The sequence below is a fragment of the Arachis ipaensis genome, chromosome B02 (assembly GCF_000816755.2).
Source record: "Arachis ipaensis cultivar K30076 chromosome B02, Araip1.1, whole genome shotgun sequence".
Classification (NCBI taxonomy): domain Eukaryota; kingdom Viridiplantae; phylum Streptophyta; class Magnoliopsida; order Fabales; family Fabaceae; genus Arachis; species Arachis ipaensis.
In genome coordinates, this window is record NC_029786.2 from 3,440,419 (window position 1) to 3,454,926 (window position 14,508).

The window sequence follows — 14,508 nt, forward strand, 5'->3', positions numbered from 1 at the left end:
AATGTATTGTGATAATATGAATTGATTGAATGTCTGTTACATAGGTTTTTGAGGAGCCATGTGAAGCTCAGACTCTCACAAGTCAAGAAGGTCTTCAGACTCCCAATGTCTGTATTTTCTCCCTTTATTTTTTACCTTATGTTTTTTATGGATGACTTTATGAACTCTAGTATTCATTGCTGAGGCTATTTTTTAAACAGCTGTGATTGATTTGGCTTTGTTGCCTTTTGCAGGTGAGTAGTCAGCGCTTGTCTGTTGGGATGACACCCAAAACCCTTAGGCTGCCGAAACCTGGCGAGATGCTTCTCTCTGTCCATGGATCACCTCTTGGTGTTTACAAGGAAAATAACATGGAAGCTATATATGGTATGAAGCAAATGTTCTATTTGAAACTAATGCTATATCTTGTTCATTTAGTTTCCTTGTTGCATTAAGAGAAGGCGACAACTCCTTTTGTTTAACATCTGCAAACTTTCCCAAAAATAAACTTCCAATATGGTACTCGAAAGTTTATGCCGCTAATAAAAATAACCTGGAAAGATAACAAATAAGCTCCAAAAGATTTAAAAAGTGAGAAAACTAACTGGATATTAGTTATATTTTTTCATAAAATACTTTAGATATTAGATTTCGATGCGATTTTTTGTAAGTATTATTAGAAAAAAGAGACTTTGTCATAGTTAAAATTTGGTGATTTGTCAAGGAATTTTTTCAATTGAGGCTATTTTTTAAACAGCTGTGATTGATTTGGCTTTATTGCCTTTTGCAGGTGAGTAGTCAGCGCTTGTCTGTTGGGATGACACCCAAAACCCTTAGGCTGCCGAAACCTGGCGAGATGCTTCTCTCTGTCCATGGATCACCTCTTGGTGTTTACAAGGAAAATAACATGGAAGCTATATATGGTATGAAGCAAATGTTCTATTTGAAACTAATGCTATATCTTGTTCATTTAGTTTCCTTGTTGCATTAAGAGAAGGCGACAACTCTTTTTGTTTAACATCTGCATACTTTCCCAAACATAAACTTCCAAGATGGTACTCGAAAGTTTATGCCACTAATAAAAATAACCTGGAAAGATAACAAATAAGCTCCAAGAGATTTAAAAAGTGAGAAAACTAACTGGATATTAGTTATATTTTTTCATAAAATACTTTAGATATTAGATTTCGATGCGATTTTTTGTAAGTATTATTAGAAAAAGGAGACTTTGTCATAGTTAAAATAAAATGCACAAGTTGTTTGCTAAATACAAAATTCCTTTATCATTTATGTAAAAAAAATATGATATTTTTGTTAATTTTGTCACGTTTTTAAATCTTTTGAGACTTCTTTGTCATTCATAGAAATCTTATTTGGTTATTTTTCATAGCGATATGAGTTTTTTGGTGCAATTTTGGTAGTTTACCTTGTTCCTAATAGCATGTGAGCTATTTTTAGCTCAATTTGTTACTTACTTTATAAGCTAAGCTCCTGAGCCGGTGAGCTACTGAGCTTGAGCTAAAAATTTGAGCTCATTTATTAAATGAGTCAAACTTAACTTTGCTATGTTCCATGAGCAGGGTTGTATATTCATTTATCGGTTCACATAGATATGTAGATGCTTGAGACCTTGGCATAATATCACCTATATCATTATATATTATCAATAATAATATATAATATCTCAATTATTTGCATAATGTGTCTTGTAGATTAAATATGTTGAAAATAAGTATGTACTTATAGCCAAAAGCTTAATTAATATCTAAGGGTTAATGTTTAAAATGGTCTTTGAAATTTTACTCGTGCATCAAGATTCCATAATAAGATTAAGCTCGATAATAAATCAGTCAAACCATGAGTTGAGCTAAATATTATCAAGCTGTGTTTGAGCATTGTCAATTTTGGGGTTGACTTTGCGTAAATTCAACCCTTGATTTTGTTTTTGTTCTTTCACACTGAATGAAAATCCTGGAATCTTCCAGAATACTCTAGTTATGATATCTATTATTATCTGCAGAGTCAGAAGAAGATTAAATGCCTGCTAAAGCTATTATGCGCACAAACAGTACCATCCTCTTCATCTCCTTAGAGGATGGCCATGTAAATTTGGTGGCTCTTAGTTCATCATTTTTCATTTAATGTTCTACAGTTTTAGATGAATGCCATTGACTAATTAGATCGAAGAAATGCAAGTATTGGTTTTCAGTTGCTAGACCATTCTACAAAGTTGCTTATACCATATAGTTTCAAATTCAGTGTTGGTTTATACTTGGGGAAGCATAATTGTTAGATTATTACATAGTTACATTGAGGTTCAGTTATTTAGTCAGTAATGAGAATTATTCTCCTAAATATGTTGTTAGGATTGGTTTCATTCTGTTAAGAGTAGTACAAACTACTTAAAATGAGTATGTAAGTGATAGCTATGATTGATTGTATCCGTCAACCTCATTTTAAATTTATGCTTAGATTTTTCTCCCAGCCTACTCAATTTGTTTGAGCCTCCGTGCATTCCATTGGCTATTGACATTCGTTAACCCTTCGTGTTATAAATTTTAATAATTTGAATTGTGTATTCTCTTTGCTAATAGATGTTTTATATTGTTATGAAAACCATCATGTAGTATTTAATTTGAAAGTAATAGCAGAAGCAATAGAATAATAGCAAGCGGCATACAATCCCATAAAAAAAGAAAATAAAAAGGTAGACGTAAGTTGATTGTGCAATAAATCTTTCTCCTTTTTCACCCTATCGACGTTTGCAATGTAGAATTTGGATTAAATACATTTAAGATTGTTCGTTTGCACCGGAAAAGTTTTTGAGATTTTAAATACATTATAAATATCTTTAAGATTAAAAAAATTGTATTATTATCATTTCAACAAATATTTATCGTCAAAACTAATGTAACGTCGTTTTGTCTAATTCAAGTTATTCAAGATATGATGTGTAACTCGACAGAGAGGGGATAGGAACCACGTGGTGCAATTTTTTTAATCTTAGAGATTTTTATAGTGCAATTAAAATTTTGGTGATTTTTTTCGATGCAAGCAGCCAATTTTAATGACTACTTTAGAGTTTAATAGAGTTTACGTCGTAATATTTTTTCTTATGTTGCAAATAGTTGGTGTTTTTTTTTATCTTGAAGCAGTTGGTGTTTAATCCATGGCCTGACTATTGGCATACTTTTCGCTCAAAGATAAAGTCTCTGTATTATATTTAGTGGGAAGTATATAAAAATAAGTTATATGTCAGGATCCTGTTTAGTTGAAGATAAATATAGAAATTGAAATAAACAAAATTACTAAAATATCTTTACTAATAAAAAAAATTAAAATTAGAATAAAATTTTCATTCGGTTATCCCACACATTGAAAACAAAAGAAACAAAGAAAGAGAGAGCAGAGACAACAAAAAGATAGAGAAAAAAGGAAGGAAAAAGAAAAAAGAGGGGAGGGAGAGACGACGCCAATGGTAGGGGTGTTCGTGCAGTTTAGATAAGTTTTGAGTCAAACATTCACTTGATTCGAATACTAATTTTACTTGCGGTGCGGTTTGGATGGAATTAGATTTGCGGTTTTGTAAATAACAAAATTAAATATAATAAGTTTCAACATCAAATTTTAAATAACCAACAACAACATAACGAATATCAATAGTATAACGAAATACAGTGGCTACGTTAGCATTATGCTTGCTGAAGATTTGCTCCGGTAAGCTTGGGGACATGCTTGTCAAATTTTAAAATCTCTTAGGGACCATTTTGTCAATAACAAAAATCAGATACCATCTTGTCAGTGCTAGAATCTTTCAGGTACCGATTTAGTATTCACCTCGATAATAATAATACATGAATAAGATAAAAATGTATAACAAATTGAACATATTACACGTAAAATTTTAAATATAATAATAAAAAGTTATATTATATCACATTGTGTGGTTTGGATTGGATTGAATTAGTTTTAAGAGGTAGATTTAGAATCCGATTCAATCCATGCGGTTTGCCAAGAATAATATCCAATCAAATCCAAATTAATGCAGTTTTAATTGGTTTCGGTTTGAATTGGATAAGCGGTTTGATTTGGATCGGTTTAGATTTGAACACCCATTCCATTGGAGTCACTATTACTACTACGGTTGTTGGAAGAAGACAAAGAAGAGGGGGAGAGGATTCGAGAAGAATCGATTCGAGATTAAATATTAGTAAAGTTTCAATGTCTGTTTTTAGAAATTTCAGTGCAGAGACAGAGACAGAAAGACTGAAACTGAGAGACAGAGACTAAGAGACAGAGATTGAAATAAATCTCAATATTCTGTTTGGTGCAAAGTAGGAGACATAAATTGAAACAAGAATGAAGCTCTAATTTAATTTGTACAAAGGGTAAAATTGGAATTAATTAATTGAAATGAGGATATTTTAGGTATAAAATGTTACTAAAGTTTCAGTATCCATCTCTAAAAATTTTAGTCCTCTGTGTCCATACTTTTTGAAGGTACTGAAATACTGAAATTTTAGGGACAGAGACAAAAATTTTAGTACCAGTCTCTGAACCAACAAACATGATACCAAATCTGAATCTCTCAGTCTTTGTCTCAATACCTTAAAACAAACGCTGCCTAAGTACTAATTGCCTAGTCTCAGTCTTCGTCTCTAGAAACAAACACAACTTTCGGAATCCAATTAAAAAAAAAAATATAACAACCTTCAGGATCCAATTGAAAAAAAAAATATAAGAACTTATTTATAAATTTAATAAATATGGACCAATTAAACTTAAAATAATATATTTATGTATAAAATATATAATTTAAAAATAATAATTTTGTTATTTTTAATCAATTAACCGTTAAAAAATAAGACTAATTTAACTTAACTAATTGTTAGATTGATTTTTTCAATTTTTGATCGGTTCATTGCTAAACGATTTTTATCTTGAATCGAACCGATGATTTGGTGATCGATTTCTAATTAACCGAACTGATTTTCAGTTTAGTTCCCAGAACAACAGCTTAAACGGGTTAGTGCATTTATTCTTTATTTTTTATCTACATAGGCAATTTTTAATTAAAAAACAAAAATAATGATTAAAAATTAGAAAGAAGTTGTGCGTATGAGCGTATCAGATTCTCCTGAGGTAACTGATACATAACATTCACCTGACAACTGATACATAGATGATACTGGTAACATAAAAGAGGTCGAATAAAATAGGGCACACTGAACCATTGCAACATATGTTCATATTTAATAGCCACACTGGTCAAGTATACACAATTTGCTTGTCTATATAAAAAGCTAAAAGTAGAGGGTTAACCGCAGTAGCTTACGCTGTTTCCTCTTCAACATTACGATGCTTGGAGAAGCATCTCAAATGGCAAAGGGATATATAGCGATGGTACAAGAATACAAGAGTATTTGGGAAGGAATGCAAAGATTTGAAACAACATATACAACTTATCTTATATTTACAATAGCTCCAATGAATATGTGCATTTGCAGATAGCCCAAAATAGAAATGACTTAGAAGAGCATTCACACAATGAAGCCAAAACTGTTCCTGTGGATGACATAACCCACCATAATTGAATAAAAATTAATTACGAAATCATAGATGAGAATTTCGTAAATGGCATAAAACTTTTATTCATTTGTTACTGTTTAGGGTGGGGGGTTATCATGTTATATCATTGCCATTTAAAGGAAATTATTTCTGCTGCAGTACCTACATTTTGGGATGCAGGTACTCGTCCACACTGAGAGGTTTAGGACCGCCATACCAATCGATTAGAAATATATCTTCTATTTCTAATTTGAAGACTTGAAAGTTGTGACCCTCAGTTCAACCTGTTAAAGAATACCAAAATTAAAATAGCAGAAATAAGTTTTTTTTAGCAAGAATCAAATATATAATGAGGAGAAAGCTGGTCATTGAAAATTTGCAACTAGTCAAATATCCGACATAAAACACATAGGATTCTAATCTAATTTAATGATTTTCAGGTATTACCCTTCATCTCAGAGTGCTTGGAAAACAAGGAAATTCTTGCAAATTCGGCTTCCTCGGAATCATCAACCAATTTAAGCTGAAACACAAGAGACAGCTATCAAAATCCAAGTTACTTATCATCAAAGGAAGCACAAAATTTCTTTATGATTTTCCCTTTCCTCAAATAAAGTTGTTTAAAACTTTGAACATAACGTATTAGTTTTTGGAGTTGAATTAAGTTCACATCATTTCAATTCTAATATACGTGAATAAAATTATTACTCATATGATTCAAATTAATCTATATCACGAATTATATATTTATTTTGAGTCACATTTGTTATATGCAGTAGCTATTTTAATTCATTAGAATCAACCTACACTAAATTAAACAACTCAGAAATACACCTAAGAAAACACATGATTAACCAAGGCTTTATAAATTGTTTTGGGTTTGGCAATGAGAAAAACATGGTCTAATAAGTAGTGTGCAAGTGCAACACACTGTTGCATAGAGAGAGAGGCATAAAAATGTAGTGTAGGAGTAGAACAGAGAATAATTACCTGAAGGACAAGATCATCCCAAGCATCCTGAAAGTGGGTCCCAAAGAGGAGACCAGCACCACCCTGGTCGGTGGGGTCCACAGAGGTTCTGCCCAATCAAATTGACAGAAATGACTCTGCTACAATCAAATTGGAAACCCAATTGACAGTTGCAGACATGCCGCCGTAAATTCCTCGGTATTGTTCGGGATATATCTCTGAGTTTACTGTCCAAGGCACAGTCCCCATCCCCGGTGAGAAGAATGCAATATACAGGGCCGATCCTAGAACCGCAAGCCATCCATACAAAGCATTTTCAGATGATTGCTTGAAAAATGAAATGGACAGGATGATCAGTGATACTATTACTCCTGCTAAGCTATAGAGGGACAGTTTTCTTCGCCCTGCGTGGTCGATAAGGTAAATGCCAAGAATGGTGCCGCAAGCATTCAAGCCACAACTATGAGGGATAGAAGAAGAGCTAACTCATTAGAGCGGAAGCCAGCCATTTGCACAATCGTTGGGCTGTAGTACATTACTGTGTTAATGCCTGTAAACTGCTGAAAAGCCTGCACAATCAACCATCATATGCTTGGTTAAGAATAACTAGTTTATTTGAGAAACACTCAGGAGCCATTCAAGTATTCAACACAACACCTTATCTGCCTACAACATTCAGCCATTCAACACAATACAATTCTGCCTACAGCATTCACCCATTCAACTTTTTTTTAAATAGAGTAAATATCCACTTTCCAGCCTTGACAAAACACCGAAACAGAGTAACAAAGCAAAACACAAAAACATGAATGTATGAAACAGAACATTATGCGAAGACGAAGATTATGAAGACGAAGTAAGAGGCCAGCGAAGACGACGCGTTCTGGAATCAGAACCATACATTCTAACATAGAAGATGAAAGTATGAAACAGAGGAGTCACTCACCTGGGTGCTGACGAAGCGAAGACGAAGCAAGAGGTCAGCGAAGACGAAGCAAGAGACTAGGCGACCGCGGTGGCGCTGACGACCTGAGAACCCCGGCGACGGCGGTGGCTACTGGGCTGGGATTTATGAATGCTTCAGAGCTAGGGTTCACGAGACGAGACTGAGACGAATGAATGGTCGCCGTTGCTGCGCCGTCGATCTCGCCGTTGCCTCGCTCTTCTGCTCTGTCAAACAGGTTAGCTCCAGTTCTCCTCTGTAGTCTGTTCTGCACTTCTTGCTGTTACAGTGTTATGCATATTTATGCTTGTTGAAATTTCTGGGATGAACATGCTTGTTGAAACTTGAAAGCTTGAATCTGTTATGAATAATGTTAATCTAATATTGTTCTGTTATGATTTATGAATATGCTTGTCTTGCTGAATAGGGAATTTAACTATTTAAGATTGCTTGTTGACTAATGCTTGTCTAGGATGAATATGCTTGTGCTGTGAATTTAACTATTTAAGATTGCTGTGAATTTAACTATTTAAGCCTTTAAGGTTGCTGTCTTGCTGAATAGGGAATACTGGAATAGGAATTAGGAAATTTAGGATTGCTATTGTTTTAAAATAGGAATTAAGGCAACTAACAATATGTATTTTGAATGTTTATCTTTGTATTAGTTATATTTAGACTTTGAAATTTGGTTGTTTTTAAAATGTTGGGGAAGAACTAACAATATGTATTTTGAATTTATTAAGTTTATGACTATTTTTAGTATTTTATATTTTTTATTTATGTGAAACCGGTTTTATCAGTTCAACCAGCGGTTTATCGGTTGAACCAGTGAACCAGTAACCTGACCGATTCGATCATCGGTTCGGTTTTTACAACTATGCTGATAACTATGATTGTAGATTGTAGCCATTTTTTCTTACTATATTATTTTTAGTATATTAAAGGCAAAATTTCCAAGGCGTATATCAAAGAAAATGGTCAAACAGTCAACTCAATTGAAGGAACTTAAAACCCAAACGCAGAAACCTCAATTCAAGGAGCTTGAAATCGAAGGTACAGCAAGATCAAATAACAAATTTCTTGATCAGCATAAAGTTTTCACTATTTATTTTCATTAAAACTCTACCTGTGTGTTTGTGGCAGTGGAGCGTCAAATCAGTGCAATTAGGGTGGTTCGTGATGTTGACATCGAACGATTGTTGATGGAACTTCGTTTGGTTCGGTCGTGTTTCAGTGAGGAACAGCTCCGGAAGCCAATGCTGCAGGTCTTCGAAGAAACCTTACCGAATCTCTCAATTGTGAAAGATGAAGGGAATGGGAAATTCGATGTGAAGTGGAAAGAGGGAGGGAGCAAAATGTCCACGACCTGTGGTGGTGTAGGAAGAGATTTGCACGCTTCTCTGTTCCAGAGACTTTCGATTGCTTTTCCTTCGGAATGTCCTTCTTCGGTTCCTCAGTTTGGTGGTTTTGAATACTCTAGCAATACTGGTAATGTTTAGTTTTCTCTTTCGATTTAACTCATTTCATATCTGAATTAAAGTTTCTTAAATTGAATTAAAAAAAATGGAAATGTGTGATACGAAACATACTATTGTTCTATGCCCCTTAAATTGTTTGGCTTCCTTCAATTTTGAACGATTTTACTATAGATATTATAGTTCTTATACATTTTGGCATAGATTGTAGTTGATACCTATTAGTTTACTTCTTTGTTGGCAGGGAGAACAGGATTTCTTAGTGATGCATGTTCAACTAGTCTGGAGGTGGAAAACAACCAAAGAGAAAAACCTAGCATGAAGGAAGACTGAAAATTTGAAGAACAAAATGACCAAGATCAACTAATGGAAAACCATAGCGGCAACACCTACATGAATATATTCAACCAGAATTTCATTTTTTTTCACACACCTATCCAGTTAGAGTAATTTTTGAACACGTAGTGTTCTCTGGGTCAAAGATGAAATATAGCAATTGAGATTAGCATTTATTTTGCCATTTCGTTTTCATTGGCCGCATACAACGAATAGTATGCAGTTGTGCAAAGATGAAATAACAACTATTCTTTTCCAAGAAATCGACAATCTCAGCCTTTTCAAAATCACTTGGTAAAAAGCAATTTTCCTGAATTCAGCCAGATAAAAGTAGGAAATGCTTACCCAAAGGGCGCTCCATCCAGATCAGTTGAGATAGTACTGCAAAGAATCAAAGAGATGCGCAAGAGAAACATAATTTGAACTTTAGACTTCGAAACCAAACAGTTAAATGATAGAGAACTGACTAGACATAACACATGGAACACGGTTAAGCAACTGCCCAATACACATAATGCAATTCCCTTGATCTCAGTGTGAAAATGGTCAAGTATTTTGAGGTATCATCATAAATTTTATCCTGATTCAGTTTTGCATCAACATAAAAGACGATGACATATGAAAAACCTGAAACCAAAACATCATCGATTTTCAATTTAAGGTAGTTAAGGCACATCATCTATGGTTTATGTTTGTCATTATTCATAAGTCACTGCACATCCTTCCACTTTATCCTCCTACAGTAAATCATCTCGTAACACAAAGCCATTGTAAATTAAGGCGACAATTACATAAAGGTATGTGCATCATGGATGGTAGGAGTGAAAAATCTAATGAAGAAGGCAAGATGTAAAAATTGTCACTCTGTAGTATCAGAATTCCCCCTAGTGGGGTGAATTCAAACATGATTCATGATAAGAAACAATGGAATCGTTTGATCTGTTAGAATATAATTAGGATTAATTAGCATTAATGATCAAACACCATTGTCATCCGCTGTGTAATGAGTAAAATATAGGCCAAGGCCCAATTCATTAGTAATTGATTTACTATAAATAGATATAACAGAAATGTAATAGGGAAGGATGAATTGGGTAATGAATATAGTTCCTTTTCTGGAATTCCTTTCATGGAATTATCTCTCTCCCTCTTAATTCTCTCTGATTAATTAATTCTTCTCTATTCTTAAATCTTACCCCTTACGCTGGTGCTTTCATTGACCACCATTTTTCTATTTTCATGGTGGTTTGGCGATCTCACCTCCAATGGAGCAAATTGGAAGTGTAGCTGAATATTTTACTGCTTTTTTGTCTTCTGTTCAAAGAGTAATTTGGACTGATACTGAAATATTGAAGACATTTCTCAATGGATTGGAAACTTATATCCATAGAGAAATTATCTTTGATGATCCTAAAACTCTTTCTGATGCATTTTATTTGGCAAAGTATTATGAAGAACGCTGGAGCAATCCATTTTCAGAAATTTCAAAGCCAAAATTATCATCTCAGCACCAGATCCAGAAAAGTTCATCAACAAAAATTTCCTATCAATCACTGTATCAAAGTCTAGAATCCGCATTTCAAGCAAAAATTCAAATCCAGAATTCCACAGTAGACACCAGAGAAAAATCATCAACAGAACACAAAATCAGAAATTCAGAAGCAGAATCATCAATCCAAACTCAAGATCAAGCGAAATTACAGACTGCGGATACAGATTTTACATCCTCAAGAATTCAACTATCTAATTCAATACCTCAACAACAGTTTTCAGCATCAACAACAGCACTTCCAGATCTGCGAAGGGAGCTTCAGATTCAAGAAACGACCTCCCTGAATGCCGGACCGCGACCTCTCAACGCCAGCGATCGTACGTGGAGGGAAACAGCACCCGTTGCGGAGGACGACGACGTCCACGTCGACAGAACCGCTCGAAGTAGTGACGGCAGGCTCAGCAAGGCCAACAGTGGCGCCGAGGACGGCGCCGTCGCGAAGGGGAAGGTGGATGACACAGATCTATGGGATCGGGAACCGACACCAAAGCCGCCTTGCAGGTTTACGGACGCGGTGGTCAGAGGCGGAGCAGCTGCAAGAAAGCCCGCACCAGAACCAAGACCACGGAAGACGAACGACGCGGTGGTAGCAAGCGGCGCCTCCGCGAAGGCAAAGCTCGCGACGACCCGAGTTGACGAAGCGGCGAAGGTTAGAAGAGGCGTTCTGTTCCATTGTGTTCCCTCAATCGTGGCCAAACCACCACCACTCACGGTGGCGGTTTTTCCATGGGACCGCGAGCATAGAGGCAGCACAGAGAAGAAGCGGGACGAGGTGTTGTCTCCGTGGGTGGCGATGGACCAAGCAGCAGCACAGGAGCCTACCCAGGCAAAGCAGACGGCGGAGATGCAGAGTGGTCAAGAGATGAGTGGTGGCTGTTTTGGAATGGTGCCTTCTCTTCTCAAGAGCAGCAACGAGAATGAGAAAGCAGAGAATGAGGAGCTGTTCCTTCCTCAAGGGTTGGGCCTTTTCCCAATGTGCCAAGCCCAATTTACCTCAACAAGAGTCCAATTCACATCAACAAATAGATTTAGGCCTACCAAAAAATATTTTAAAAAGATGGAGGGCCTAGTTTTTTTTAAACAGTGGGATCCTGGAGGTAATTTTTTATTTTAGACAGTAGAATAGGAATAAAAAAAAATGTTACTTTAAGATTAATTGTTACTTTTATTAATTGTAATTAGGGTTTATAATTTTTTTTTTTCAACAACCTTGAGGGCAAGGTTGTCGTTAAGGGGAATGTAATGTAATGAGTAAAATATAGGCCAAGGCCCAATTCATTAGTAATTGATTTACTATAAATAGATATAACAGAAATGTAATAGGGAAGGATGAATTGGGTAATGAATATAGTTCCTTTTCTGGAATTCCTTTCATGGAATTATCTCTCTCCCTCTTAATTCTCTCTGATTAATTAATTCTTCTCTATTCTTAAATCTTACCCCTTACACGCTGCTTACCTATTCTCACGAAGAAATGATATAGTTTTCGCTCTCTTTCGGTAGTTCCGTCTGCGTTCTCTCGTGGCAGTTCCGTCTGCGCTTAATATCCTATAATATCCTATAATAAATATTCAGATATGTTAAATAACATTTTGGGATGCAGGTACTCGTCCACACTGAGAGGTTTAGGACCGCCATACCAATCGATTAGAAATATATCTTCTATTTCTAATTTGAAGACTTGAAAGTTGTGACCCTCAGTTCAACCTGTTAAAGAATACCAAAATTAAAATAGCAGAAATAAGTTTTTTTTAGCAAGAATCAAATATATAATGAGGAGAAAGCTGGTCATTGAAAATTTGCAACTAGTCAAATATCCTACATAAAACACATAGGATTCTAATCTAATTTAATGATTTTCAGGTATTATCCTGCATCTCAGTGCTTGGAAAACAAGGAAATTCTTGCAAATTCGGCTTCCTCGGAATCATCAACCAATTTAAGCTGAAACACAAGAGACAGCTATCAAAATCCATGTTACTTATCATCAAAGGAAGCACAAAATTTCTTTATGATTTTCCCCATGATTCATGATAAGAAACAATGGAATCGTTTGATCTGTTAGAATATAATTAGGATCAATTAGCATTAATGATCAAACATCATTGTCATTCGCTGCTTACTTATTCTCATGAAGAAATGATATAGTTTTCGCTCTCTTTCGGTAGTTCCGTCTGCGTTCTCTCGTGGCAGTTCCGTCTGCGCTTAATATCCTATAATATCCTATAATAAATATTCAGATATGTTAAATAATGCTAATTGATCCTAATTATATTCTAACATGATCCATATAACTGATCCTTTTCCACCTTTACAGCTAGGGAAATACTTAATAAGTTCAATTTCATCACAAAGCAATGAAGTATTCATTAGAACGATAACAGATAATCAACAAGATTACAAGAAACCAACGTTCTAACATAAATAATCAACACAAACCAACAGCGAAGATCAAACTACCACAATATCATTAACCATCAAGTACTTCCTCCATTTCAAATTAATCATCACTGTCACTCTTTTGGCAAATTAGAAAACCGATGTATCCATAAACAGAGTTGAAGTCAACAATTAATTTGAGATTGAGGGAGTAAAATTGCAATTAAACAGGGAAAACCAAGTATGGAGTTATGAGCTGCAGTCATACTAAGTGAGAGTAAAACTAAAACACAAATTAACCATCCCATAACTTATCAAGTGAAATAAAATATAACAATTCTATGCGAACAAGTAATTTTTGTAATCAAGTATAACCGAATTTTTTTTCTTCTTACGTGTCTCTTTTAGACCAACTTGGGTAAACTTAGTTAGATAAGTTAATAATGTAACATCACCGCATGCAAAAACCCATAGAATACGAAAAAATTAGTATGTTGGTACCGGTTCCAAAGAGTTGTTTGCCTCTAAAAGTTCTGAAATAGAAATTCATGGAGAAGTAAGTAGTGTACTTATATCAAAATTAAAGGAGGGAGGAAAAGAGTGTATATTTCAAGACACCTCATGAGCAGATATTATATACGCTTTTTGGCATCATTTTCATATAGTTTTTAACATGTTTTGTTTAATTTCTATTAAGTTTTTATAGGTTTTAGTGTTAAATTCACATTTTGGATTCTATTTTGAGTTTGTGTGTTTTTATGCAATTTTAGGTATTTTCTGGCTGAAATTGAGGAGTTGGAGCAAAAGTCTGATTCAGAGACAGAGAAAGCACTGCAGATGCTGTCCGGATCTGACCTCCTTGCACTCGAAAGAGCTTTTCTGGAGTTACAGAAGTCCAAATGGAGCGTTTTCAATGGCTATGGAAAGCTGACTTTCAGAGCTTTCCAGAAATATATAATAGTTTATACAAAAGTATAAATTAGAAGGCCCAAAACTGGCGTCCAACGCCAGCGTCCTGCCCCTTTCCAGGCGTCTAGCGCCCAAGGAGAAGAGACCAGCGTCCAAACACCCAGAGAGGACCCCCTGGCCAGCTTTCAACCCCCTAGAGGCTTCATAGCATGTGGATCTCATCAAGGCTCAGCCCAAACACTTACCAAGTGGGCCTCAAAAGTGGATTTTAGCACTAAAAGACTGTTTTATCCTTCTTATGTAATCCTTAGTCATTACTCATTAGTTTATTATTTAAGGGATTAGATTTATACTATTCGGGGAACATCTATATCTCTTCCAGCATATTTCAAATTTAT

The 14,508-nt window shown here is 35.1% G+C and overlaps 3 protein-coding genes and 1 long non-coding RNA gene across 9 annotated transcripts in view; 3 read left to right on the forward strand and 1 right to left on the reverse strand.

The window, feature by feature from the left end:
- LOC107623259 overlaps window positions 1-2,468 on the forward strand; it is a 16,308-nt gene extending 13,840 nt beyond the window's left edge. For 3 of the 6 annotated variants that reach the window (XM_021115187.1, XM_021115190.1, XM_021115189.1), the window contains 2 exons: window positions 45-107; window positions 234-461. In XM_021115187.1, the coding sequence (XP_020970846.1) occupies window positions 45-107; window positions 234-434 (264 nt within the window). In that variant the 3' untranslated portion in view covers window positions 435-461. Of the gene's footprint in view, window positions 1-44; window positions 108-233; window positions 462-764; window positions 903-976; window positions 1,088-1,999 lie in introns of those variants that run through there. The other 3 variants (XR_002356907.1, XM_016325449.2, XM_021115188.1) reach the window with 3 other exon arrangements.
- On the reverse strand, window positions 5,184-6,570 carry LOC110268636. The gene is made up of 2 exons (XR_002356908.1): window positions 6,538-6,570; window positions 5,184-5,831 (listed from the first exon to the last, which is right to left on the reverse strand). It is a non-coding gene; the product is annotated as an uncharacterized LOC110268636 (long non-coding RNA).
- Window positions 7,662-9,267, forward strand: LOC107626632 (the record flags this gene model as incomplete). Its single annotated transcript, XM_016329528.1, is given in 4 exon segments — window positions 7,662-7,697; window positions 8,404-8,512; window positions 8,603-8,947; window positions 9,179-9,267. Coding segments are annotated over 3 exon segments (513 nt in total).
- LOC107623265 lies at window positions 9,672-11,932 on the forward strand. The gene is made up of 2 exons (XM_016325463.2): window positions 9,672-11,721; window positions 11,819-11,932. The coding sequence occupies exons 1-2, from the start codon at window positions 10,536-10,538 to the stop codon at window positions 11,890-11,892; spliced, it is 1,260 nt and encodes a 419-aa protein (XP_016180949.1). The 5' UTR covers window positions 9,672-10,535; the 3' UTR covers window positions 11,893-11,932.

Bases quoted from the DNA above. Each gene is read 5' to 3' on its own strand.
- LOC107623265 (XM_016325463.2), top strand. From the start codon at position 10,536: ATGGAGCAAATTGGAAGTGTAGCTGAATATTTTACTGCTTTTTTGTCT. The intron at 11,722-11,818 runs TCAAGAGCAGCA...CCAATTTACCTC, and splicing joins TGGAATGGTGCCTTCTCTTC to AACAAGAGTCCAATTCACAT.